The 27323-nt window shown below is 40.5% G+C and overlaps 1 protein-coding gene across 2 annotated transcripts; it reads right to left on the bottom strand.

The window, feature by feature from the left end:
* Positions 1-158: 158 nt before the first annotated feature.
* On the bottom strand, positions 159-27012 carry draxin (dorsal inhibitory axon guidance protein). Of its 2 annotated transcripts, none has more exons than XM_034698507.1 (7): positions 26862-27012; positions 10203-10711; positions 8132-8361; positions 3920-4040; positions 2996-3088; positions 2398-2487; positions 159-1076 (listed from the first exon to the last, which is right to left on the bottom strand). In XM_034698507.1, exons 2-7 carry the CDS (start codon positions 10684-10686, stop codon positions 964-966), a joined length of 1131 nt encoding a protein of 376 aa, XP_034554398.1. In that variant the 5' UTR covers positions 10687-10711; positions 26862-27012; the 3' UTR covers positions 159-963. The 2 variants fall into 2 exon arrangements, with proteins under 2 accessions (XP_034554398.1, XP_034554405.1); XM_034698514.1 differs by having other exon boundaries at positions 10203-10708.
* Positions 27013-27323: the final 311 nt, after the last annotated feature.

The following is a 27323-nucleotide window of genomic DNA, read 5'->3' as shown; positions in this document are numbered from 1 at the left end:
GGTAACTTTGTCCATGACCAAGGCTAGTAATTCTAACCCCACAAAGCACCAAACTAAACAATGATTCCTTTAAGCAAGCTGCCAGAGAATCCGACGCTGCAAACACTGTCAGCTAAGATAAAGGTACAAATTGCAAGAATGGGAAAGTTAACACCATAAAATGTTTATCCTAAGTGTTTATTCATCAAAACAACATAAAGGAAAAAGGAAAGGAAAAGAAAAACACAATAAATGGACAAACGTGTGTTTAGGTACAGTATAAATAAACATACATCATTGAGACGTGTCAAAGGAAGGTCAAACAAGCATCTTTGTTATCATTCTATGGGACATTTAAAGAGAAGAGGTGTAAATGAAAGAAATCAATAGCAGATCAAACACATTCATATTTACAGTACAGGACAGCAGATTGGGTTCAGATAGAGTTAAGACGTTTAAGACACAAACTGATACAAAGAGCCAAGCCGGAAACCAGGTCAAAGAAAATTCAGCTTCATGTCTGGTAGTGTCCTCGGAAAAAAATGGTTCCAAGGCGGTCAAAGCCCCGCGTTTGGGAATCCAGTGACGGTAATACAATACATAAAATTACTTGTAAACATTGTGCGACTCAAACAATCAGATGAAGGAAAACTGGGACAGACACTTAGACAATTTGGGCGGATTTTGAAATGTCCTGATCGTATGTTCTTTTAAAAACATGTTAAAGATATTTGAGACACCGGAGTGACCAAACTGATGTTTGGATTTTAACTAAACTTCTCAAAGATGCTGATTAAAAGGTTAAATGTTGTGGTTCAGACATTCAAACAGTATTTTCATTCATGTCGACTGTTATCTTATCCTAACTGAACATGAAATGAGGTTTAAATGCATTACAATGTGGGATCAGTTAAAGACGACAGCAGGTTGTCATCTTCCAGCACGTAGCAGTGTCATGTGACGTCTATCTGCATTCATGGGTCCTCAGATAGTGATGAAGCCTCCCTGGTCACTGCTGACTGACTCCGGCACCACGCAGCGACCCCTCCGTCTTGTCACACGCCGCTTCCGGTGGAATTTGGCGTAACAACGAAACCCTGGAAGATTACAAATAATGAATTACATGATGAAATATAAGGTGTGTTGTGAAATGTGTGAAATGTGGGAAGTTAAAGCAGGAAGTGTTCAAAAAGAGGAATTTTTTACATTTAAATCACATAAAAAAGTGAAATCTGCAGTGATAGAATGCTTAGAGTGTAAATATTAATCATAAAAAAAGCTCATGCAACACTAAATCAATGTCACTAAATCAATGTGAGCTATCTCTGGTGTGATGTCTGCCTCATGCATATGAATAATCTATAAGATAAACTTTCTGAATTGAGCACAAAATAAAACAAAAATCAGCATGAATTAAGTCTGGTCATTTTCTGTTTACCATCAAGTCTGTCTTCCACCAAATAGAGATTGCACCCAGTTAATGATTTTTGACATTCCCAATATTTGGACATCAGAAATCAAGTTCTTCTTCTAGGTCCAGAGTTCAACAATTTGGGATATATGTTTGTTTTTCAGGTGGGTAGTAAGATTTTTAGCACTGTTCTATCTGTATGCTTAATACCAGGCTTGAGCATGTTAGCTTAGATTAGCATTAAAGGCAGGTAAAAGCAGCACACAGACTGTAGCTGTGTCCCAATTCAGAAGCTGCATTCGTCAAACAGCATGTTTCAAGATCAATTGTGTCACTGTAGCATGTCAAAGGTTGTCCAATTTTGAAGGTTCTTTCAAATGTGGCCAACAAGGAAGTCCTACTGTGTCATTGCGTGTACCTTTCGCGGCTAAACATATCGCCTAATTCTTTGCACGCAACTTGAAATGAGATATCGGACTTTCATGCAGCAGAGTAATACACTGTTAAATACTAGCAAATGGTTTCAACCCAATGGAATGGCGGTGATACAAATGTTTAAAAGAAACACCTTGAAATAATCATTCAAATTAATGCGATTGTGGTGAAGTTTCATTAGCCAGCTAGCTACCTGTTGCTAGAAAGGCATTGTTTGGGGACGAAAGTTTAAAAGCTGATGTCGCAAAAAGTTAATTCTGTCCTCCTCCAAATCCTCTCATTTCAGTTCAGTCTAATTGATCTACAGAGGCAACAACCGGGTCCTTCAAAGGATCCTACCCTTGAACTAGGACACGGCTAATCTCTTGGTGGCTAATGATTAGGCTACTTCATGGATTCTTTGCTGTTCGCCAACTGCTCAGGCAGTTCACGAGCTGAAGTGTAATATTTACAAGACAGATATTAAAGTTATATCACAATTTTTTCTCGAACTTGGCCACAAAGTAGATATGAAATTATGACACAATCAAACGAATATCCAGAGCACTTCGATTATGGTTTTCGTCACTCACCTTCCTCACACATGCAGTCATCATAGCATTTGTTATTGAGTCCTCTGTTGTGAGGTTTACACTCATGTTGTCTCAGGTCACAGCAGGAACCTTTGAAGAGAAGGGAAATAACATTTTAACAACCAAACTCTGGTGATTATAACATGTAGATAATGGAAACACTGAAAATAAAACTACTTAGCATCTAAAAGCTCCTTACTCTGAGTGACAAGGGCCTACAAGTTAAGTTATGGCCAGCCTATTTCATCAGATATGTGTGTCTTTCTCTGTTCTTTTGGGCTTGGTTTGAAATAACGTGTGTCACCTGGTTCTGTTAGCCAATCTTGGTTTTGTAATATTTTGATTTAAATGTGGTAATTAGCTATTTTTGAGACTGAATAATAATAATAATAATTATAATAATAATAATAATAATAATAATAATAATAATAATAATAATAATACCTCTTTATGACCTATAATAAAGCAATATCACACTTTAGGTTAAGATAGTGACTAACGTTTCCATGTTGTTGATGATGGAGGTTCATTAAGTGTTGTTCTTAAGCACTTTACAGAGAGACACTGGAGTTCAGATACACACGTGATGTAGACTAACCTGGCAGACAATCGAGGTGATGATCACATGGCTCGATGGCGTCAGCGTCTACAGTCACATTTCCACTGCTGAGGTTCTTACTCCGCCTCTTGTCTGCAGCAGGAAAGAGAAACAAACACTCTGATCCAACAGGTAATGGATAAATGCGTGTCCTTGCACAATCACATCAATGGATTTGACTTGTCTTGAGGAAACAACAAAACCAAATTCCAATGTGCACCATGAGTTTGGATATGGCTTCCCATTATTTTAAGTCCATTAAAGATTTCAATTGTCTAATCAAACAATAATCCATTAGATCCACAAAGTAAAATGGAAAACGGATAAACTTGAACCAAACTCGAGGTGTTTCAAAACGCGGACACAATGGAAAACTTGTTTGCTTCCTTAATTCATTATTACCTGGAGCTTTGGCTTAATATATAATTACTTGAAAAACACGGACGTCGACTCTGTGACGTCACCAACTAGAGGGGTTCTGAAGCCAAAAGATGGTGTTCAACATATTGAAACTGCTAACTCAATCCAACTTCAGCAAACCAAATCCAGCCACGCCCCTGATTATGCACATGTATGCATAACTCTTAGCCCAAATGAAATCAAAACAGATGAGTTATTAAAAAAGATCAATATTCGTAGATAAATAAATGAGCATATCATACTGTAACTGTTTTCTGTACCAGGCTGTAAACATGTTTTATCTTGTTGTGAACATAGTCTGTGTTTCAGAGCCAGCAAGTGGACACTCGGGAACTGCAGGTTTTTTGCATCTCTGCAAACATTTTCAACACTAGAGGTTGCCACTTGGCCATAAACCAAGGCTCCACCCAGTGTTCAGAGTTGGAACAACAATTATTTGCAAACCCTTACTCTTGCTTCCTTCCATGCAGCGACACACAGTGCCAGTTTCAGCTGAGTACGCACCTTTCTTCCTGGATGACGGCCAGGAGTCTGCAGGTTTCATGTCCTCATAGTCTGTCCAATCAAAGAGCGCCATGTCCAGCGTTGGCATCACCTCTCCTTGTCCTTTTCCTCGTCCAGACCTCTGAAAAAGAAAAATAACGTGAGCCTGGCTTTACTTTTAATAACTGTGTAATCTATATTCAGAGGGAACATTTGCATACTGGCTTAACTCACATCTCTATAATGAATCCAAACAGGAGAGCTCAAACATGCTGATCTGCAGATCTGTAAACACCTTGTCCCATCTTAGATTAGTTTCAGCATGCTATGGAAGTTCTGCCTGTCTTCATTATTTATATTATCAAATATAAATGTGATCAGAATGTGAAGATGTGTATTAAAATCTAATCCTGAATTACAAATAATCCAGAGAATCCATCAGAGAGATCAATCCTGTCTCGTCTGATTAATGTTCAGTTACATCAATTAAACCGCAGCAGTACTAGATGACTAAGGCTTGATTTGTTGACTGTGTTTTCTATCAGAGTTGCAGGTAAACACGCTCAGGGTGTTCTTAATGAAACACATCGGCCTCGTGTCGAGACGAGCAGCGGTAATGCTTCATTGATTCATAAAACGCCCGCACAGAGAGAGACAGCAGCAGCAGCAGCAGCAGAGCTTTAAAAACCAATCGATTGGTAACGGGGAACACGGCCGCACACAGCCCAGAATACAAATATAGTTTGTCAAAGCATTATTATTCTAATAAATAAACAACATACAGAAATATAGATTGAAACATACAGCTCATTACACACAGCCTGGGGATTTATTGCTTACCAATGAAGGCAGGAGGCAACTGATACAGCGAACAACACTCCTTGGAGGATGTCTTTATTTCCGCCCTCTGTGTGATATTTGTCATGCAAAATGTTTACATTTCTTATTAGAGTCAACTAATTATTTTAAATTATGCTTCACAACAGTTTTAGGGAGCAAAATATGTAAGGTATTTTTATTTTATTTTACTGTTTCCTGACTTTAAAGGAACAAAGATTTTGAAGGTAATTTGAGTAGTTGTCTTTATGTTGTCTAAGAGGCAATATCTGATGCTGGAAATTAAGCCAATGTGGAAGCACAAAAATACTGCAGTTCCTCAAGTGTCCACTTGAGGCTGGCTCCAAAAGCTGAGGACTCCCCATTAGGTCCAATGTTATAATGTCCATTTGTGAAGCAGAATTGAACATGTTCACTGCCTGGCACAAAACATGAGGCTAAACGTCCGCCTCAGTTTCACCTCTACTGAAAATTAGGTTGAGTCAGCATTTCTAGTATGGCCAGCACATGCTATCATCAGCGGACCTCACAGAGACTACGTCCATGTTTTATTTAGTCACTAGTGTTGCCTATGTAGGTGTGTAACTGGTTGAAATATCTGAGCATCAAAAATGATGTTTACCTTCCAAAGGCAGTTACAAGAAGATGAAGTTTGTTGGTAGACTTCTGATTTAATGTCATAAGTTTAACATTTGCTGTCTCTTTCTTGGATTTTTTAATATTTGAGTAACAATATATATATATTGTTTTATTACTATGGCTAATAGATTGCTGTGATGGAAATTTTTCCATAACAAAGGCAGGTCTAAAGCAGACCCTTCTTTACAATATACATTTTTTATATTTGGACACTTTTTTTATAAAATAAACATCATGTTGCACCGCAGGTGACTTTATACCATTAACTCCATATGACAATGTTTACTTAGGTTAATGTATCTTGGATTTCATTCAACATGACTTCTTATTGCAGCCAACCGTGTCGCCCCCTGCTGGCCTTTAGAAGAATGCAGTTTGGAGGCATTTCTGCACTTGTTTCACTTTACAAATCCAGCAGGCTACATCCATTTTGTTTTTACAGTTCATATTTTCATTGGTGCTTTATGTGATCTCACAATTTCTAGTACATCTTTTATTAAACACAGGAAACCAAAAGTGCTTGATTTTGGTCAAAGCAAGATCTTGGTTGTGGTTGAAATACTTTGAGTGTCTTTGCAGCTTCGTAGTCTCTTAAAACTACATACTAACATTAAACACATGAGAAAAATCAAAGCAAATAAAGAGACTTTTGAAACCCTTTCCTGCCACTCTTTGACCTTTCCTATTGCCTACACTAAAAATTAAAGCATGATACAACAGATATGAGACCATTCAAAAACTTAAAAACTGGTACACAGGCAAATAAAAAGATAACAAAGCATGTAAGTGTCTGCTTTCTCCTTTAAGAATTAAAACAAGTGCTTGAAAACCTTTAGACCAAATCCATAAATTTCTATGAAGGTATATACGTGTGATAAAATTCAATCACATTATTCTCCCCCGGTCGAAACTGTTATTTAGATGAGTGTTTTATGACATTGCTATAAACAAACCTCTCTGGTGTATCACCGAGCCATAACTTTACGCTATAAAAGCCATCAAATGTTACTGCTGTCATCTTCCTCACGTGGAGTAAACAAAATAGAAACATGTGACGATATAATTAAGTCAGCAGTACACTGAAATAGTCTCCTGTTGAAAGTCATTGATCAAAAATAACAACCAACATCTTCACAAGAACAGATCTATACCTGTTTCCTTTTGCCCTCAGGACATAAGCCAGTATAGAAATATCAATTAGATTAATTGCAGGGGGCTACCTGCATGTGCTCGGCTGCTCATTAAACCATCAGCAGAAGATCGAACATTAATTAAGAAGCCCTCGCACTCGCTTGTGCCACTAAACCCAGGTCTAGAAAGGTTATCAGGTTTTTTCTCCTGTGGTCAAATGATATTTGACTGCTGAGAAAGCAAAGACTCGCAGGGACTCAGACATCTCGTCAACAGAATGTAAAGCAGACTAATCTTCAAACATCAAACACGGAGATGGACCAGCAAGGTCACGTACAGCCACTGTTACTTCATTTGACACCTCATACAGTCTATTATTTGCGATAGTGAGTTAAAAATTGGCGCTATTACTCTGTTCTGGGAGATCCATCTTCCACTTGTTCACAGTTTGCAAGGGAAACAGCAAGAGTCAAGTTAAAGTAGTCTGAATAGACCTGGCCTGTCTGCCCTGAACCAACACTTTGCTCAGTTTGTTCATGTTTTTATTAGTTAACAAGGATTACCTGTAAATGTTCTATAGAGGGATAGTAAGAAGCACTTAGTATGTTTTGTTAAAGTACCTCAGACAGGTAATATAATGTGTAACAAGATGTTGCATGTTCATGAAAGACCATTTTAATTTTAACTCTGACTGAAAACAGGCTTAGTTTGAGCACACTGACCTGTTGTCCTGCCTGGTGAGGTCACACGCGGATCAATAATTACAAATCAAGAATCCTTTCTTAAGAATAAAATCAATAAAAACTCTTTAAGACAATCTAATGAGATTCTTTTCATTTTTAGTCCCAGCAGCATCTGTATTGAGTCGTTTAGATCAGCGCTCCTTCACAAAACAGCTGTCAATCAAATCAACCTGTGAGGCTGATGCTGTCAGGCAGATGTACCCCGCTGACGCCCTACAAGCTGTTGTGTTTGTTACGGCAGCTGTGATGAATGTTAAAGCTTTCATGAAGTTGGCAGCGGCTCAATATCTGCTGACATCAGGTACCATCTTGTCTTACATTTGTAACGCTTCCAAGATGAAAGGCGGCTTGGGGAAACGTGTGATGTTTTCCTCCCCTTATGAATGCTGTTTATGCATACTGCTCAGGCATCATGCTGGGTGGATGTGACAGGTGGTGAGCGGAGCCCCTTGCACTCCTGCAGGTTTTTACTTTTTTCAGTCGGACACAGAAAAGGACTCTCTGTGGTCACATTCATTTTGTTCTGCTGTTGTTTCTAATAAAGGAACAGGAAGGTAGTTACAGAGAGCGCAGGGTGGACTCTGAACCTGCGTGGTTTTGATCCCAGAGGCATAGTTTCATTACACAAAGCATGGCCATATTCATCATACAAACTGTGACCAGGAGCGTGTGAGCTCGGCCTGCTGGAGGGAAATTTTTCACGAGCCGCACAATCAGGTTCACGCTGTCATTTCCGAGATGAGCTATGAGGTTTGCGGCGGCGGGCGTAACGGCAGTAATGGGGCCCATTTTCGCTCTATTTCCCCCGCACACTGGCATCACACTGAGGCACAACAGACACGCAGTCCTTTATTAAAGCACTCGCGTTTTTCCTTGGGGTTACCTGGGGTTTGGTGGAGGCCGGGGGCAGCGTTGGGGGATGCTCGTTCATCACCGTGGTAACCATGGAGGAGCCGGAGCCAAAGACGGCAGCGATGGGGGAGGGGGTGTCACCGGGCGGGGTCACGATGAGGGAGGGGGAGGCAGCAGAGGAGGGGGAGGAGGAGGAAGACGGATCATCGAACAGATCTCTGTCTCTGAACGCAGAACTCAACTCAGGCTCAGGAAGAAACCCTGGAGAGACAGAGATAAAACATTATGATGACATTTCTTCCTCCACGAGACCAGTTTTGTATTTCTGTTCAAAATTAGACAAACAACAAATGTAATAGAAGAAATAAAAAGAGAAGTCCGTCTGATCTGTCATTCATAAATATTCTGTCTACATGAGTTTAAGGAACAGTTTATCCAAATTACTCGATTTAATATTTTCCATTAAAACAGATTCACCCTGAGGTCTATTTAATTTCTTATCATAAGCTTTTAGTTCCATCAAAAGACAATGCTTGATGTGCTTTTAGCTGATGTTTCAAATTCTAATTTTCAAGCATCTTCAGGACTTCCCATCAATCCAAGTGGCCTAATCCCACTCTTCAACTTGCAGAATTTCAGGCTTATCCCCACGAGTTTGCATTAGCTCAGTGCTGTCAGGGCTGTCAAATAATTCAATGCATAAGGGCAGTTATGGAGTCCTTCTGATGCTTAATTGCACTTTTATATTTCATGACTGTCATTTATATTTGAGCGCCTGTTTTAGCCAACTTTATCTCTTCTTTGATTTTTTAATGGCTTGTTTTGAAGGTTTTTTAACATCCACTTATGTTTCTTTTACTTTTTGTCATGATGATCTAATATCTTGTAGAAGTCAAATCTGTGGCTCGTAACTGTGTGTTATACCGAGGTAAAACTACATGATCTTTTAGTCTTATATGATGGTCACTGTGTCGGCTAAGACAATCACAGAGGCATAAATTTATGCAAAAGTGACATCATGAAGAAAGGGATGTTTGTGCAAGAGCTCAACAAACTTTCTCTCCGTCTCATTTTGCAGCACCGACTTCATCACTCCTTTTTTGCTTCACCCATTTGTTTGTGTACGCTCTAGACTTTTGTACATGCTCTCATTGGTCAATTTCCCTTACATGACGGACCAAAGGTAGGAGAAAAGAATAAAATATGCTGCATGCTGGACTCCAGCTACTACTACTACTACTACTCATCTCATCACTATCATCGCTCCCTCTATCCCTTATACCCCTTTTCATCCGGGCCAGTTCCAGGGTGAGCATCTCCACTGTGCTCAACACCTTTAACAGCTGATTCACATCGAAACATGCTTTAAACTTAAAACACCTCCCTGATAGCTGAGTGTAATATGAGAATGAAAAAAAAAAAGCATGTTAATCGATAAATGATTGATTGTGTACATCCCTAGTTGGTTCGCAAGTTCAACCAGCTGCGAACCAGTGCGAGCACCAGCCCGGAAATATAACCCTGTTCGCGTTGGTTGAAAAGAGGAAATATTCTCCTCTATCCCTCTTTCCAACCCCAACTCGGTCTCAGCAGATGTCTATCTAACATGAGTCTGGTTCTGCTCGAGTTTCTGTCTGTTAAAAGGATGTTTTTCCTCGCCTCTGTTACTAGCTAAATACTGCAAGGTGCAAAGCTCACGGTGGATGAAGGTGGGGGTAAGACTGAGTCCTACCCTGTCTTCGTGTTGGGTCTCTGTTAATAATTTAACATAGAGTAGACCTGCTATGTTTGTAAAAGCGTCTTGAGATAACATTTGTTGTGATTTGGCGCTATATAAATAAATATTAATTGATTGATGAAACATGCAAGATTTTCTGGCACAGCGTGTGAAGTGTTCCAGATGTTGCCTTGATGGTTGTTTACTCTGACACACTACGCAGTATATAACGATCAATATTTGGGTCCAAAAAACCTACATCTTACAGGTCTACGTCTATCATAGTGCTCATAATGTGGAGTCAAACGCTGAAAGCATGACAGCTTTTGACCACTTGTTGGATAAGAATCAATGTTCAAAGTAACTAGAGCAGTAAACAGCTCACCTTTCCCATGCCGCCCCTTCTCACGCCTGCCCCCTTGTCTCTGGTGCTCGTAATGGTGTCCATGTCCGTTCCCATGTCCATGTCCCCGTCCTTTACGAGTCCCCAGGAGGTCATTCTCCCGAGGCTGGCTCTGGCTCCTCATACTCATTCGAACTCTGTCTCTGTCCCTGCTCGGGCCCATCTCCAGCCTCACGGGGCTCATGCTCTCCAGACCCATCCCATCATCCTCAGGTCTTGCCAGAGGATGTGGGGTTCTGTGGGAGAGCAGCCCGGCCCCTTTGGCAGCACGGGCCCCCTGACCCCCTCGTTCTCTACTGTAGCGGTGACCGTGCAGAGGGTGCAGAGGGTGCTGTAGGGTGTTGCTGCTTCCTGCTGAGATCTGAGACTGTCTTCTCTTGCCGTGAGGGGGTCCAGTTTCAGAGCTTTGTGAGAGGACCAGGGTGGAAAACAGGAACGTCAGGAGGAGACTCCAGAAGAGAGCCATGGTGAATAAAGAACAATGCCACCTGCTGGAAGAGAAAAAATATCTTAGTAAAACTAGCTGCTAGCACAACTTTTTTAAGATTTTAAGTACATAAAATGTTTAGATAGCTTTGACTTTGTCAGGGTCAGATGAAACTCTGTGACTCTGAAACTTTACAGAATCTGTGTTTTTCTGAGGTATAACTGACGGCTGAACTAAATCTATCAAATCTGGATGCAAGACGGACAGCAAAGTCTGTTATCAACAACTCAGGACATAATCAATAACATGAATGCCTAAAGTAACAACACACACAACAAAACAAAGTGAAGAAGAAATCCTTGAACTAAAAACATTTCCAACATAAATCCAGGACTGAATAAATGCATATACAGTTAAAATGATTCTCAGGTCATAGAAATAAATAAACCTGAGGTAATTTTAAGGGTCCAGGCTCAAACTTGAGAGATTAGCATTTTCTTTGGATTTAACTGATGAGGGACCTTATTCATAACACAACATGAATAATTCAACAATTAATGGACTCGATGAATAAGAAACTGAAAACCACTTTATTAGATTGATTGATAATTTAGGTTACACGCTTTGAAATACTGCTCTCAATTAAAAATGTGAGCTTTTTTTTAATGTTAAATCATTGTAAAACTGCTTTTTGTAGAAGTTATCATAAATGGTTGGACAGAAAAATTCAGTAAAGTAGGCATCAGTCCGGGTTTTTACATAAAGTGATCTGCATTATTCACAGTTTTTAACTCTCTCAAGCTAATTTGCAAAGTTTTTTATTGTAAATTTTTTAGGGACACATTAAAGAAAAAAAAAAGCACTTGAGATTTTCAGAATAAAATTGTAAATTTAGAAAATTAAGGTGCAAATGTAACAGAATAAAGCTGTAATATTACAAGAGCAGAGTCGTAACTTTAAAAGGTTACAGTGGTAATTTTAGTTTACGATAAGCCTCTGTTATTTTGAAAAGGGAATATTGGAAAAGCATCCATCTGCCTGCACTGAAATTAGGAATGTGGAGCATTTTGTAAAGTTATACATTAGTATTGGTTTCATAAATTGTTTGAAAAAAATACACAGCTTTTGTAAAAAAAATGCAAGAGTCCTTAAAACAATGATAATGGGCTGAAAGATTAAGTAGTTCATTATTTGTAAAACCTATTCAACTTTTACGGCTTATTGTTGTAATATTACAATTTTATTGTCGTAAATTTACAACCTTATTTTTTAGACCTCTGTTTTTCTTCCTCAAAGTGGCCCTGATTCATAGTTTAAGCTGGTTATGAAACAGACTTAAATTAATAAAAAAGACCATCAAAGTCAAGATTGATCACTTCTATACAGTTATATTTAAAGCTCTTAACCACCGCCAGGGACTTGTCAAATTACGTCACAGCAAGCTGCCAAAACAATCATTGTTTACACAGCGAAGACTCACAGTGACTGATATGACTGACGGTTAAAACAAGAGCACGATAATATTTCATTCTCCAGACCAATAACTGACAAATGTTCAGGATAAAGAGGCAGGAGTTACTGCATTTGGGCTGAAAATCAACACAAACTGAATTTCCTCACAGAAGCTTTAAGATTAAACAATAAATAGATGAATAAAGACAGTAACTGGGAGGGAAGTAAAAAACTCAGCTTGTTCCCTTCTTTCCCTGAAGACCAGGCACTCAAAAAACAATTTAATTGCTTTCACCCTCCGCTGTCTTACTCTGTGTTCAGTGTGTATTAGCAAATGTTAGCCACTAGCATGGATATCATCATAAGCAACGTCCCTGGTGTACATCAGAATGTCATCTGCATAGTGTTTAACTTTGCACTCTGTCTTTGGAACTACTTCCTAAAGAGCTGTATGCCTGGGTGAGGCCTTCATATGCAGCATGCATGTGGACTTTTGTTGATATAAAATCAGCTGTTTTTCATACAGTTTTGAACATTTCTGTCTCTGAATGGTCTAAAAACTCCAATTTATACCACAAAATTACAAAAAAGACTGCTAACCGGTAAATTTGCACTTTATCTTTCTTCATTCTACTCAGCCAGGACATTTTCCAATGGGGAGATTTCACCCACATTAAAGAAACATGATAAAGTCTCAGAAACCACATGTTTCTCCACCGCTCTGCTCCATTCATTCACCCAGCAACCATCAGCTTCAGGCCACGTCTCTCTCAGCCTCCTCAGTGGGCTCATTTATCTGCACTCACTGAGTTCGAGGAGGTGATAAAGAGACGGACGGACACTTGTGCTCCATTTTCTAAAATGACTCTCTTCTGTACCTTCATGCCTGGCTCAAAATGAGATACTGCACTGCACACATCCTTCATCACTGCCCGTTCAGTGGTCTCGAGAGCCCTCTGCCCATAGCTTTCACTACAAAAGTCAACATATCTGAGAGTGTGACTAAACTGAAATATGAGGTTCTGTGTGTCTGCGTAGAGTGCTCGGTACTTTGTGCAAACTTGAATAAAATGATTGAGGTGAGTCTGCGGACCACCAAACTGGAGCGGAAAGATTTTTAGTTTGTCATTCAGCCTGAGGTTTCAAGGAACGTCACATTGTATCGCATAAATGATTATATCTACAGCACATGCATGTGTATCAATTGTTTCATGACAAATATTTGTCAGCAACATTACATGTGAAACATTAAATATGGTATTTTACTTCAGAGCTTGATTTCAACTGCAGCGTTATATCCTTGGGAAATGTGTCAATTGGGATAAAAAGGCAGGACAAATATTTCTTACATATCTATTAGCTGGTAGTAAAAAAGCCATAACCAGGAAATGGCTGAATAAAGAATCCCCAACAATCACTGAATGGAAAGAAATTATCCAAGAAATGTATTGTGTGGAACAACTGACTTTCTCTCTAAGACATGCAATGAAAAAAGGGGAAAAATGTTGGAAGAACTGGACAACTTAAGAGAAAATGTAAAGATGTCTATATTTTCATATATTCTGCTGTGGAGACTGCCTTGTTTATTTCTCCTGTGGAACTAACAGAACTTTAAGGATTTAAAATAAATTCTTAGACACTTAGGAACTCGTCATTCATACTATTGAATAACACAGCTCACCGTCCCACTATTTTTTATTTGATTCTATTTTTATTTCTCTCCCTAATTATGGTATATTGTGTCAAACATTTTACCTCACTTATGACGTACCTGTCTGTCTCATGTTTTCTGGATTTTTTTTGTTATATATTTGTTCCAAAAAAACAAAATCAAAATTTAAAAAAGGTATTTTGATGAAATTCACTTCTACATATTGATATTTTAACAGTTGTTTGAGTCTTAAATGTAGTAAAAAAAAATCTACCTGTTTTTTTTTTTACTCACCAAAGTGCGGCCATAGTTTAGAAAATTAAAACAATTGAACGGATAAACACCATGACCTTCAAAACTCTTAATTCCTCATCTCATAACAGAAATACACCACCCTACATAACGTTCGCTTCTACAATGAGCTCAAGTCACTTCCTCAAACCTGATTCTGATTGTTCAAAACACCGGAAGCAACCTGTCCCCAAGTCATATCAAATCAATCCACAGAAAGGAGTCCGTCACATTTACCCTCTGCCTGTTGACACTGTGGTAAAAACATTAGTGTCCTCTCAGGCTAGTCTTAATGACAGTTAGCGGGCACAGATGTGAGAGCAGCCTGAGGAGCTACTGGATCCTAATCATCTCTGAGAGGGAAAAGTGGAGCAACATCCTGTCCTGCAATCCAGGTAGGTGAGAGCATCTCTAAGACAAAGTAACCTAAGCCATAAGTGGTAGTGATAATAGCAGCAATGTTCAAAGTTGTGATGTTGGTCTCATTTATGTTTAAAGGTGTATCAACTACAATGGTCTGAGAAGGAGAGCTGAATAAGGACGGAGATGTCAAGTACTCCTCGACAACTCAGAGAGAGGAAGAAGAAGTGTTTATGCAGTGACAGGACAGATTGGCTTTACATCTGCTCGTCTCTTCTCATAAACATAAAACACTTCTATTCTGCATTAAAACAGACGTGAACTCGGTTACCTATAGAAATAAACTACATCTCCACATGCGGTGAATGACATGAGCAGGAGTTGCGAATCATGGGCCCTTTATCAGCAATGCAGTAATGAGACAGAAGTTTCAGAGCGTAGATCAGTGTGTGATCACTGCAGACACATCTTAAGAGGCATGATCTGTGTTTGATAAGCCATGCTTATAGAGCCGCCCACTTGTGATGGGATCAACCAGGACACATTGCTGATACCAGGTATTCCACCTATCTGAATTCCCCCCCGGGATCAATTAAGTAATATCTTATCTTATCTTATCTTTCTCAGATACCATCGTTTTCGCTCCACTTTCATATCCTAACCTCTCTGACTGTTCTTATTTTGATCCACATTGAGAGTAACTTCTTCATTATTATCCTCTTCACTGTCTCTGAACTCGTGTTAAGATTGAAAAGGCTCAATAAAAGTTGCTCACATAAGGAAAGTTTTAGGGAGAAGACTGGAGCAACCAAAGCAGTGCAACTACTTGGCAACAGTAAAAGTAAGAATGGCAGCTCACAAGCAGACATCTATTGTGTGTGTTTATTTAGTTAGGAAACACCTTCTCATTCAAGGGTTTGTATTTATTTTAATTATTTTAAACACTGTAGATTAATACCAAATGCATCAAAATTATGAAAGAACATATGTGGAATTATTTAATAAACCAAAAAGTGTTAAACAAACCAGAATATGTTTTATATTTTAGATTCTTTAAAGTAGCCCCCTTTTTCCTTCATGACAGCTTTGCACACTCTTGGTATTCTCTCAGTCTGCTTCATGAAGTGGTCTCCTGGAATAGTTTCTAATTAACATGAGCCTTGTCAAGAGTTCATTTGTAGAACGACTTGCCTTCTTAATGTGTTTGAGACCATCAGTTGTGTTGTTCAGAGGCAGGGTTAGTACACAATGGATAGCCCTATTTGACTACTGTTGTAATTCATATTATGGCAAAACCATGTTATTTCATAGTTAGATGTCTTCAGTTTTAATCTACAATGTTGAAAATAATTAAAATAAATAAAAGCCATTGAATGAGAAGGTGTGTCCAAACTTTTGACTGGTAGTGTATGTGTAGAAGGTGTTACTCAAATAAGTCTTAATATGAAATGTTTCTTTAAAATCTATCCATGCAAAATATATATATATATATATATATATATATATATATATAAAACAGACATATAGCATGTTTTTTGCACTTAGTGTTTGATCTTTTAGTCACATGACCGTGAGACAAATTGTTGCAAAGAAAGCTGAACTCAGACACCATCCTGACAAAAGCATGACTGCTTAAATTCTGAAAAGTTCCAGTGACGGGTTTCATCTGAGTTATAAGTTCAAATATTTAATAGATAATCATGCGGCCCATTTTCTGCCATTTTTGTTTGAACTGCCTCTTCCTCGATAAGGGAATAGCAGCTCCTCTCATTAAAAAACCTGCCACGTCATTTCTGATATCAGCTCGTGGCGTCTAGATATGCTTTGTTTTGTCCTTCACTATAAAACGCTGAGACAATCCATCGTTACAGACACAAACAACGGCATTATGTTGCTGTAGCAGGCGGCTCCTTTGTGTTAAAAGACAAACGGCGGGGCTGGGCCTACAGAAAATCAATAAGCAAGGAGTATTGAGCTGCTGCTGTGTGGGTGTGTGTGTGGTGTGTGTGTGAGTGTGTGTGTGTGTGTGTGTGTGTGTGTGTGTGTGTGTGTGTGTGTGTGTGTGTGTGTGTGTGTGTGTGTGTGTGTGTGTGTGTGTGTGTGTGGTTCAGTGAGGTGGAGTTTGAGGGGGCTGGTTGATAAGGTCTCTGCTCTGTCATCACACTGACACACACATCAAGTTTAAAACACCCGGGGGTCTACAGTGGGTTATTTAGTTGTTTCTAAAAACAGTGTGGGGCAGCAGGTCCTGTGTGTGTGTTTTATGTGTGTGTGTGTGTGTGTGTGTGTGTTTCATGGATGAGGAGGAAGCTTGTGATGTCAGGGGAAATTTGCAGTTCCAGTGCAGGCAGTGTCTCAGGGGGATTTGAAGGCAGACTGCGTTGGCCGGCTTCTGGGAGTTCAACCAGCTGTGCAGTTTGCAAACAAGAGTGTGAAGAGGCTGCTGAGGTGAGACCTTTATCTCTTAACAGGCCCTCCATGTGTGTGTTTGTGTTAGTGTATGTGTGTATGTGTGTATGTGTGTGTGTCCTGGGGGGGTGCAACTGGCCGTGTCATGCACAAACTGCTTATCCAGGATTACGCTCTGTCTGTTTGACACATGAGGTGCTGATACCGTCGAGAAGTCTGGACCGTGTATGACCAAAAGGGTTGTTTAGTGAGAAAACAAAACATCCACACTGAGCTGAGAGGAAGAGCGGAGTAGATAGAGGACTAATCAGAGGAGAACATCACACCACTTTTTTCATATCGATCTATTAAAAGACCTGCAGATGTTAGATGAAAGGATATAAACCTCTTCCAAATCTGTGCAGTGACCATGATGCTACATTTGATGCTAGAGCCAGACTGCTGGGGACAAAAGCAAACAGCTCTGTCCAAAATCTGACCACCAGCAGGGGTGTATCCAGAGGATGCTGTATTTGAATACAGTTTGGTCCCTTTATATCTATTTTCTTTGCTTCTCCTCATATTTGATACCCCCATCCTCCAGAACCTCCACTTGCTGCCCGTTTCCCAACACATTCAGTTCAAAGTCCTACTCCCAACTTAAACCTTGACCCTTTCTCTCTCGATAACCTGCTTCGAACCCACAACCCCTCCCACAGTGTCCGTCCCTCTGATGCCAACACCCTCTCCCCAGCACATAGGACCAGGCACCGAACTTGGAGCGACAGTGTTCCCCAATGTTGCCCCCTCCCTCTGGAACTCTCTCCACAAACACATCAGTGTTATTACTGTTATCATACATATCTGGAGGAAGTTTTCTTGAATGCAGGGGAGCTTTGTAAGATTTTCTTTGGCCGGGAATCAAAAGAAGACAAAACAAATCCATGCATGTCTTACCTCTTTTAGACTGAAACTCAAAATGTTTGTGTCAGCAGAACCGGCACCAAATCAAAAACAGCAAAAAATAAACAACGAACTGTCAATAAAACCCCATGAAGAAGAAATTTCCAGTCATAGAAGAAAGATGTGACCCCTCTATAGAAACAGAAGGCACCAAGCGTCAAACTCATCAAATGTTCCTGAATAGAGGCGTCAGGAGACAGACAGCAGCAGAGATTGAGAGGGGACAAATATCAGAGCACAGCAGTGTTCTGTTTTCCTCTCTCGCACTTTCATGTGCCGCTAACAGGTGGTCCTTTGAGGAGGCGCAGGATGGAGACGATAATGGAGCACGCTGGGTGGCATTCTGGGTTTAAAGCACCACAGTCTCTGGTGTGTGATAAACAATCTCCGGGAACAACACAGAGCCTGTATTATACATGGCTGTGTGATGTCGGCGGGGCACAGCAGGGCGAGCATCTGCTGCCGAGGCGAGGGGAGGCCAAACGAGCCGCCTGGAACTGACGAGTTTCATTCCCAGAGGAGATCATCCTCCATTTTAACAGCAGCCTTTAAACAGGGACCAAAACTGAAAGGGAAAGAGGGGGAAACAGCTGTAATGGCTGCAGTGGTGCTAAAATAAAAAATGAACTTTAAACAGGCGGATAATTTATCTCCAGCTTTTTGTAAACAAGAAGTTAAGGGGGAATTACCAGGTGACTCACGTGACCCATGATAACAATAACAATATGCTTTTTTAATACAACTCATGAGTTTTTATTATATTAAGGTTAATAGTTATTTTATATTTGCACAATTAGCTGAGTGACAAATGGGGTGTTGTAGCTAGAATGTCCACTTGAGGCCAAGAAATCCTGACTAGGTCTAATATTAGATCTGAGCTTCACAGCAGAATAAAACCTCTTTACAGCCTCCATAAAATGTGTTATTGGTACAAACTGTATGGGGTTGAATTATTTTACAACTCAAATCAACTTCTCAATAATATTTCAAACTCATTAGAAATAAATATAAGATCATGTTTCAATTTTATGCAGATAAGGACAGTTGAGAAATGGCTTCAACCTCAAAAACTGAAAACCATTCCTGATAAGCACATTTGAATAATTTCAAGGTCCTTGACTGTCAACATTAGATCCTCTTTGAATTCAATTTTTTTTAAAGCAATTTCAAACATTTTTCTTCCACCGAGGATGAATGTAGAGCCTACTCAGATAGCAATATATGACCTTAAGGAATATGATTTGTTATAACAGCCAAGACTGAGGACTCTACCAAGTGTTGCTCTTAAAAATAAAAGACCGTCAATCAGGTGTGCACACCTTTGTATTCTTACCTTGAAGATTGGACAAAAGGCCATAACCTCAGCTCTAGACTGCGTTTCACACCTCAATGGTGATGACCCCCTCCACACATATGTAGATATTTATAAAAACTTTTTTTCCCTCTGCATTCTGGCCTTCTGTTCACATGAAAACAAGTTCAAGGTCACTGAAAAACTGCAGGTTTTTGAAAACACCTTCTATGGTTGACATTTTAAAACTGACAACATTACTTCAATTTGCACATGACATTAATTTACCTTGTTTTCTTGCTAATCACCCAGCTGTCTTAAATGCTTGATTGTGATTGGTCAAAACACTTTGAGAGTAGTTACTATCTCTAAAAAAATCAAGAAGATGCTCAACATGCATGCGCACAATGTTCTTCTCTTGGGTTTGCATGACAGACTGATTGCTCATTACCACCACCTACTGGCCTGGCATACTTATATGGGTGTGTCTTCTGTGTGCCTGTGGACATAGCCTGACACCTCTTGTACAAAATAGACAATGTTTTTTTTAAACAGACATGACCAATCAGATCAGGTTTTTGATCCAAACTTGAAATTTTGAGGATAAAATGTCAAGTTTAAGGAAGTCTGAGCTTGGCAGTGCATGAGAGGATCTGAAGTCTTACATTTACTAGAGCAGTGAAGCTTGCTGCGTTTTAAGTTTTGCACTCTGACAGATACAGTGTGAAACAGCCAACAGGGAGACATGAATCAAAGCAGAGAGGGATAAGTATGAAGTGAAAGGTAATCTTGCAGAAATTGCAAAGGTGAGGGGTGAGGGTGTGTGTGTGTGTGTGTGTGTGTGGTGTGGGGGGGGGGGGGGGGGGGGGGGGCGACGACGACTTTGAGATGGTATTGGAGGGCTGGATTATTAAACTGTGATGAGATCAGAGACCTCTCTCCACTCTGTGATCAATCGCTCTGTCCCTAAAGCAAGCCGGCACTCCTGTTACAAAAATGTATTTAACAGAGAGGAGACCCTGATCTGAGGAGGGAGGCAGAGGAAACAGAGCAGGAGGCGACCCTTGTATCAAACCGCTGCATGTGTGCATCCTTCAGCTTCACCTGCTGTGACACTGAACCTCCAGGAGCCATCTGCTCCCGTTGTCTTATCTCTCACAGGAACCAGCGGGGCCAGAAGGATCCCGCAGACAAAGACTCCCCGAAACAGGCTGTCAGAGTCGAGCTGTCATGTTAGGCTGAGGCCACCTTCAGGAGGTTTCTTTCTTTCTTTTTCTCAGCCCCATACTGAGATTAAAGGCTTGAAAGAATAGTTAAATAGTTAAGTTTAGCAGCGAGTAGAAACTGTCACTGCATGTTGATGTGGTTGGACAAAGCGGTACGTCTGATCTCTTTGCTGATCCGCTCCTGCAGCATCATACTCAGGATCCTCTGAACCAAAAAGTCCTCTGCTTCTTTCTAAACGTATAAATACTGTCAAACAATCCTGGTAAAAATGCAAAGAACCTGCTGTAAAGGCTTCATCTGAAACAGCAGGGGACTGGTCATGTAAACAGGATTAATCCAGAGGACGGAGGTGGGATTCTTGCAAGGCGATACACGCAAAATACCAGAACCCGGAGGATTTTTTTAAGTATGACCCGCATATGATGAAATTCATCCTGGATATTGTCCAATCACAGCAGTGTAAAATGTCAAATCTGCACAAATCTGCTATCTGGGATGGGACCACTCTGATATTATCAGAAAATGGACTTCAGATATATTTATGTTACATTGGTGATGTCAGCTCTGTATTTTTATGCTTGAGTGATGATATGCCACAGATCTGGTCATACTGCAGTCAAATACTGAATCCATACATGTAAAGATATGACATGAGTAAACATTTGACACATCTAATCATATCCACATTCTTACAAGAATTGAAAATTAAAATATCTCTCGATTGGTAGGGGTTTTGGGACAGTGGTGGCCTTTTTTTAATATCACAACTTCACATATATACATTTGTTCCCTAATATAAGGTGTGTTGTTGTGTATCAAATGTATACTTCTGCACTTTATTAAACCCAAAGCATGACTTTCCCAGTCAACCTATCCAAATAGTTCTTGTGACCTGTTATCTGCAAACTGCAACAGTTTCACTTTAAACACTTGTTGATGATTGTTGCATTTCCAAAAGACAAACTATTTTAAATGTTCATCAGCCACGTATTTCCTATGAAATGTTGTTAACAGTAATTTAAGGCATAATTAGAGGGGTTGTCACTAAAATAAGGTATAGGACTGAAATACTACTCTTCTGCCATCACTCCCAATCCAGTTGAAATGTGTGTATGTGTCTACACCAGCAAAGACCCTGGCCTCTGCATATGTTTTGGGATTTCCTCATCATGTTGCTGTGTTTGGAATGTTTCAGGGGTCAGTCATGGTGCAGAGGTGTAGAGCTAGCCAGTAGGCCACAAAACGGTGTGACCAGTTGACATTGCTGCAACTCATACATCTTGGTAAAACTCTACAAAATGTTCGTATCTGCAAACCTGCTGGTTTTACTCTCTGTGACATCACCCATTGGTTTCTGAAGTGGGGTTTTGATGCCCAACAATGGCGGTCACCATATTGGAAATGCTGAATCAACTTACTTTCTGTCAACTTTGCAAGAGGCATGGAGACAAAAAAGCGAAGTTAAAGGGATATTTCAGTATTTTTTACAGTGGGGTTTTATAAGTAAAAGGTCACTACCAAGTGTACTAGCAACAATGGATGCCGGTCAGCTCGGCCCCTTCAGTAAGAAACTGCTGGCAGAAACAGCACGCGACCTCAGCTAGAGTTTTCAGAAGTTTGAGAGACTCCGACACGAGCACTCACCTTGATATTAGTGTATGCTCAACTGAGAAATATTTCAGCACTTTACTTTGCCATGAGATAGCCTGTTGGTTTAAGCACATAAGTGTTCTTCTACCTGCTGCACCATCAGCAGTTTACTAGTGACATGCAACTCATACAACCCCACCACCAAAATGACGCAATAACCCTGTAAGGTGAGCAGCTACAGTGAACCCGCCTGCCAAGTCAAGGCAGTCACGTCCCTAATTATGCACAACTTCTTGCCGTAGTATTATCTAAACAAGTAAATTATTCAAATGTAATCCATGTATGCATCTATTTCTGTGTACAGTCAAATTCCTTGTTTGTTTGCACCACTTAGGCCAATAAAGCTGATCCCAAAATGGCTCTATTCCATCCCAAACAGAGCCATTCCCCTGTCTTAGAGTCATTAATCTAAATATTTGATGCATAAACACTCACTTTAGATCTCTCATCTTGGGTAAAATAAGTCGTCTTTGTGCCACAAAATTATCAGAAATATCAGCTCAATAACAAGCACCCAAATTACAGCTCACACTTAATGTCTCTGCATAATAAACATGTCTGCCAAGCCACAGTTAGCACCATAAAACTTCATTTCCTCAGGGGCCAATAGCAGCGACTTCAGCAATATAAAAGTGCTTTGTCTAACAAAACAATATAGGTGGGATTCACACATCCACTGGGAGGTTTTAGGTGTGTGTTGGACGGCAAAAGGGCCCTGAAAGCAACACAGGGTGATAAAAAAAGGAGCCATAAGGAAGGTCCATCTGTCAGCAAGTGAGCCGCAGCAGAGAGCAGGGAGACGGCAAGGGATTCAGAGGTAATTTGGTCGCAGGTACAACAGATGTGGGGCGACACCAGAACATTGTCACTGATGCATGGAAACATCAGCGACATCCTGCGATTGAGTGCACCGTGGCAAACACACACACATACACATACACACACACACACTCGCAATTGGAGACTTTCCCTCAATCAGTGCATGCACACTCACAGCAGGGGAACCTCCTCCAGACACCCACACAGAGACAAGTTCCAAAAATGCTGAGAGACACAAACGGCACCAGAAGCTGCAGCAAGAGGCGTCCCACAGAGAGGAGCGAGAATGAGAGAGACAAAGAGGAGGAGGAGGAGGGGGAGGAAGAAGGGGGGAGAATGTGAGAAGAGAGGAGAAATAAGACGTAATTCAGAGAGAGAGAGAGGAGGATGTGAGATAGGAACAGAGAGGAGAGAAATCAAAGCATTAAGCAATTTTTTTATGTCTTAATTAGAACAAAGTGTCATGGCATCTTGCTTTGGTGGCAGATAAGGACACCAGCTGAATCCAATGCACAAAAACACAAACAACGCTTTGGCTAACAAACCGACAACACAACATGTTCTTTTTTTGAACACTCTCCGGACACCTGGGTCTGTTATCTCCGCCTGGGAACAGTTTGACCGGTCAGCAGGGGGGGGAACACTTCTGTTTAGAGGCGATCAAGTGAAGCATGTAAACGCATTATATGAACCCAAAGTTTCCCCTCCTCCTCCTCCTCCTCCTCCTCCTCTGGTGGAGGCGAGCGGTGTTGACCGGCTGCCAATGTTGAAAGAGTCGTCATGATCAAACAGATGCAGCCACGCTTGGCAGAGAGTGGCGTTCAAGAGGAGGTGGAAGAGACCAGATGGATGTTCAACGATGTTACTTTTCGAATGAAAGTCAAAAAATTTGAAAGATTTACATGTTTGATGACTCAGTAATTAAATCCTGATACTTTATCACATCATACTGACTGATAATGTTCAGCTTTTATCGATTTATATTGCTTTTACACGATTAATACTTAAGCTCAGAGTCAAAAACCTGACCTGAGTGCCTGATTTTGTTCCCTTTCTTGCACAACAATCTTCTTAAGTGACAAATAAACTTCCTTGAATACTTGACTGAAATAACATAATGTAAGAAAAACTGTGATGGTCTTCTTTGACTGTTTTAATCACCTACAGACCATTTTCGTGTTTGTAAAGTGATGACGTGTTTGGTGGGTGGGCAAAGCCAAAGTGGTGGCAGAAAGTAAGCTAGCAGTAGCTGGCGGCCTGATGGACCAACTGGATGCCTTCTCTCATTATTTCTAACTGTTTGTCACCAGCTGATAAAGTGTCTTATAGGGAGAAGCTCACTCTCAGCCATTGGATGACGCTTCCTGACCTGTATTTACTGTTTGTCCCTGGTTCTAGGATCCATCGTAAAAGGCCACAGTTCCAGTTCCCGGACATTTATGTATACTTTGTGATGAAAGTGTGCATCAATACCAAAGAGATCTCAAGGTATTCATATCTGTGGACGCTTACAATTGTGTACTTTGTGGTCAAGTCCAAGATATTGAAGGTGGGACTTGTATGTAGGTTTTTGTGTGTTACGAACCAACGTGCTGCCGAGCCAGCAGCAAGGACATAAACCGGCTCTGTACAAGACGTGGGCTGTCATAAACAAGGCAAACAACTGTATACTGATGGCAAAATAAACTGGTATAGCTGGGTAAGTTTAAACTCTCTGTTAATTTAATGTGTATCAAAAAAATACGAATCACTACAGCTGCATCTTTTCATGAATCCCCGTTCACCATGCAAAGAGAGGAAAGAGTTGACTAATGGCCCTTTTCCACTACACAGTTCCAGCCCTACTTGACTCGACTCAGCTCTACTCGACTCGACTCTACTCAACAATCACAAACAATGGAGGACATGGCTGATGTACTTGCTGCTCGGTTTGTGGCCTAGAGTACTGATGCCATTTTTTAAAAATGGCGGGTTTGATTCCTGTGTTGGTAGCGATTGGGCGTCGCGCTCATGATTCTTCGGTGACGACATTCTCTGACCAATCAGTGGCCGGCAGTCCGTCGACGTCACCTTTTAGTATCGGCTCAGCTCGTTTGGAACCAGAGCAGAGCAGGTACGAAAAACTGGTATCTGACACGAGGTACTGCGCCCGTGGAAACGGAACACAAACCAAGTAGAGTCGAGTCAAGTCGAGTAGAGTAGGGCTAAGACGGGCCGGTGGAAAAGGGCCAATAGATATCCAGATGTCACCCATGTGTTTGGGGAACCCACTTTTGGAGCCTCGGCGAGACGGCAAGGCAGCTCCCAAAAAGTAAGGCCAAAACAAATAAAGCTCCCCCTGGTGACTGGATGCAGTAAAGGTCATAAAGCCAGCCTCTTGGTCAATGAATGTATTTCAAAGAGAGAAAGCTTAGAAATGCTGTAGGAAACACTGAGACAACTTATCAAACTTTCCATAACTGTGAGTGTCTGCTTCAAATCAACACAATAATCTGTTCTGCTGTGAAGAAAAATTTAAAATTTCAACAGTATATCTGTGTTTAGGTTAACTGGAGGGGTGGCACATGAGTACTGCAGCTCCAACGCCCGGGTTGCTTCTGCAGATGACTTTGCTCCAAAATACATCACCAATGCAATATGTCAGTGCCTGTTGAGGTGGTATTTTGGCGTCGCTTTTTTACAATGGGAGGAGATGGAGGCGTGTCATCCATATTTATATACAGTCAATATACAGTCTTTGGATCTGAACATTCTGAAATGTTGAAAATGAAATGTTCAATGAAGCTACAATGATATATCAATTAATCACATAGCCAATAAAAAGAAAATTAATTGAACAACTACTTTAATACTTGATTGATCACTTTGCAAGCAAAAGATGTTCAACCTCCTGAAATGTGAACATCTGCTTCTCTTCGATTATAAAGTATTTAAGGTCTGAACAGCGAATTGCTTCATTGTGAAAACAAGGCCAGTAAATGGAAAAGGAAAAACTTATTTGAGGTTGCTGCAATTTTTGAATAAGGCTTGATGTTCAAGACCATTGATACACAAGCCAGTCAGGGAAGAAATGTTTTAGATGTATAAGAAAAACTGTTCATTTTTGTCCAAAGAGGACACTGACTCTGAAGGCAAGTTACTAAATTATTCTCCACTCAGGGTTTAAATGATGCATATACAGTATATGTCTTTAGGTTATCTTTTGATTGTCATCAAATTAATTTATCTCTGAATCTTGTTTTGGCCTGAGGTCTGCTCACTGTGGGTCTCTCACTGCGAGTGCTTTCCTGCTGAACTCACACAATTAATATAAATTAACTCGTTAACCTGGGTCTACGAATACTTCTACCTTTGCAGCGTTTCTCTTAAAACTGCATGGTTTCACACTGAGACCTCTACCTCAATCTTCCCATCTCTCCCCTCTGTCCCTTCCTTCCTTTATCTCCATCTTTAACACGCACACACACGCACGTACACACAGTTTCACACTGTCTTTGGTGTGCAGAGCAACAATGAGCTGTCAGGAAGAGATAATCGCTGCTATCATTTCTGATTCTCCTCACCATTCATCCAGTAAACTCCTTTGTGATCTGATTTTAAAGTATGACAGCAGGAAACAGCGCCATCACGAAACTTAAATTGATTATCGCCTTAACATAGGCTATTATTTTCCGCTGTCAAGTCATATCTAATTTGCTGTTTGCTAACACTCTTTTTTTCTCTGACATCCTCAATCTTTCTCTATCTTTTAATCAGTAAAACCAGGAAGAAAACATTTGCAATGAGTAACTTTTGTGCGTTATTTAGCGTCATTTAGATGGGAGGTTGTTGCGTTTTTACGCGCAGATGGAAACCGAGACAGATGATACAGTAGATTGTCTGATAAGGACACCAAGTAAATTGAAGCTGCAGAACAAGAAACTATAGACAATATAAAAAAAGGTGTCAAATAATTACTATTAAGTCATTGATAACAAATTAAAGCACAAAAGAAAACATAAAACACCTCAGAAACATCAAACAAACGATGCTGGAGCTGGAGGGTCTCCGATCTTACAAAACGCTGATATCCAACCGCAGAGACTCATGATAGGACAAATGCAATTAAAGATAATTCCTTACCCGCGTGTTTGTTGTTGTTGATGCTTTCCTTTGTTGTTGTTTATGATTTAGACAGCAGCTCAGTCATACGGCAGACAGGATGGAAACACAGCAGCAGCAGTAGCTCTGTAGTCCACTCCCAGTGCACCCCGGGATGTGCCGAGTACCCGGACTCACTCCTGCTTCTTATGAGGAGGAGAGTCATCACCGGCTCCGTGTGCACGCTCCCGAGTGCGCGTTCGCGTCAGGGCCGGTGGATGGTGGATGGTTGTATTATCTGAGGGGTTTGTCCCAGCAAGAGGCAAAACGCAGGAATTGAGATTCTGTCGATGTTTGGCTGTTGATATTATCAGGGGCAACTTTTTGTCAGTTCATTTTTTTACCAGAGCCTGTCGGAAATGTTCCTGGAAAATCAGATATCCACAGTGTGTGATTGGTTGTGTCCTCAACTATCCCCAAATTATTAAGTAAATCAGCTTCATT

The sequence above is a fragment of the Notolabrus celidotus genome, chromosome 1, assembly GCF_009762535.1.
Source record: "Notolabrus celidotus isolate fNotCel1 chromosome 1, fNotCel1.pri, whole genome shotgun sequence".
Lineage (NCBI taxonomy): Eukaryota > Metazoa > Chordata > Actinopteri > Labriformes > Labridae > Notolabrus > Notolabrus celidotus.
Note: the sequence above shows the minus strand (reverse complement) of the source record. Positions and strands in the feature narration are given on the sequence as shown.

Excerpts from the sequence above, each read along its gene's own strand:
- draxin (XM_034698507.1), bottom strand. The coding sequence starts at position 10,686 with ATGGCTCTCTTCTGGAGTCTCCTCCTGACGTTCCTGTTTTCCACCCTG. Across the intron at positions 4,041-8,131 it reads CGGCCTCCACCAAACCCCAG|AGGTCTGGACGAGGAAAAGG; the intron begins GTAACCCCAAGG and ends TTTCTTTTTCAG. Across the intron at positions 3,089-3,919 it reads GCCGTCATCCAGGAAGAAAG|ACAAGAGGCGGAGTAAGAAC; the intron begins GTGCGTACTCAG and ends TTCCTGCTGCAG.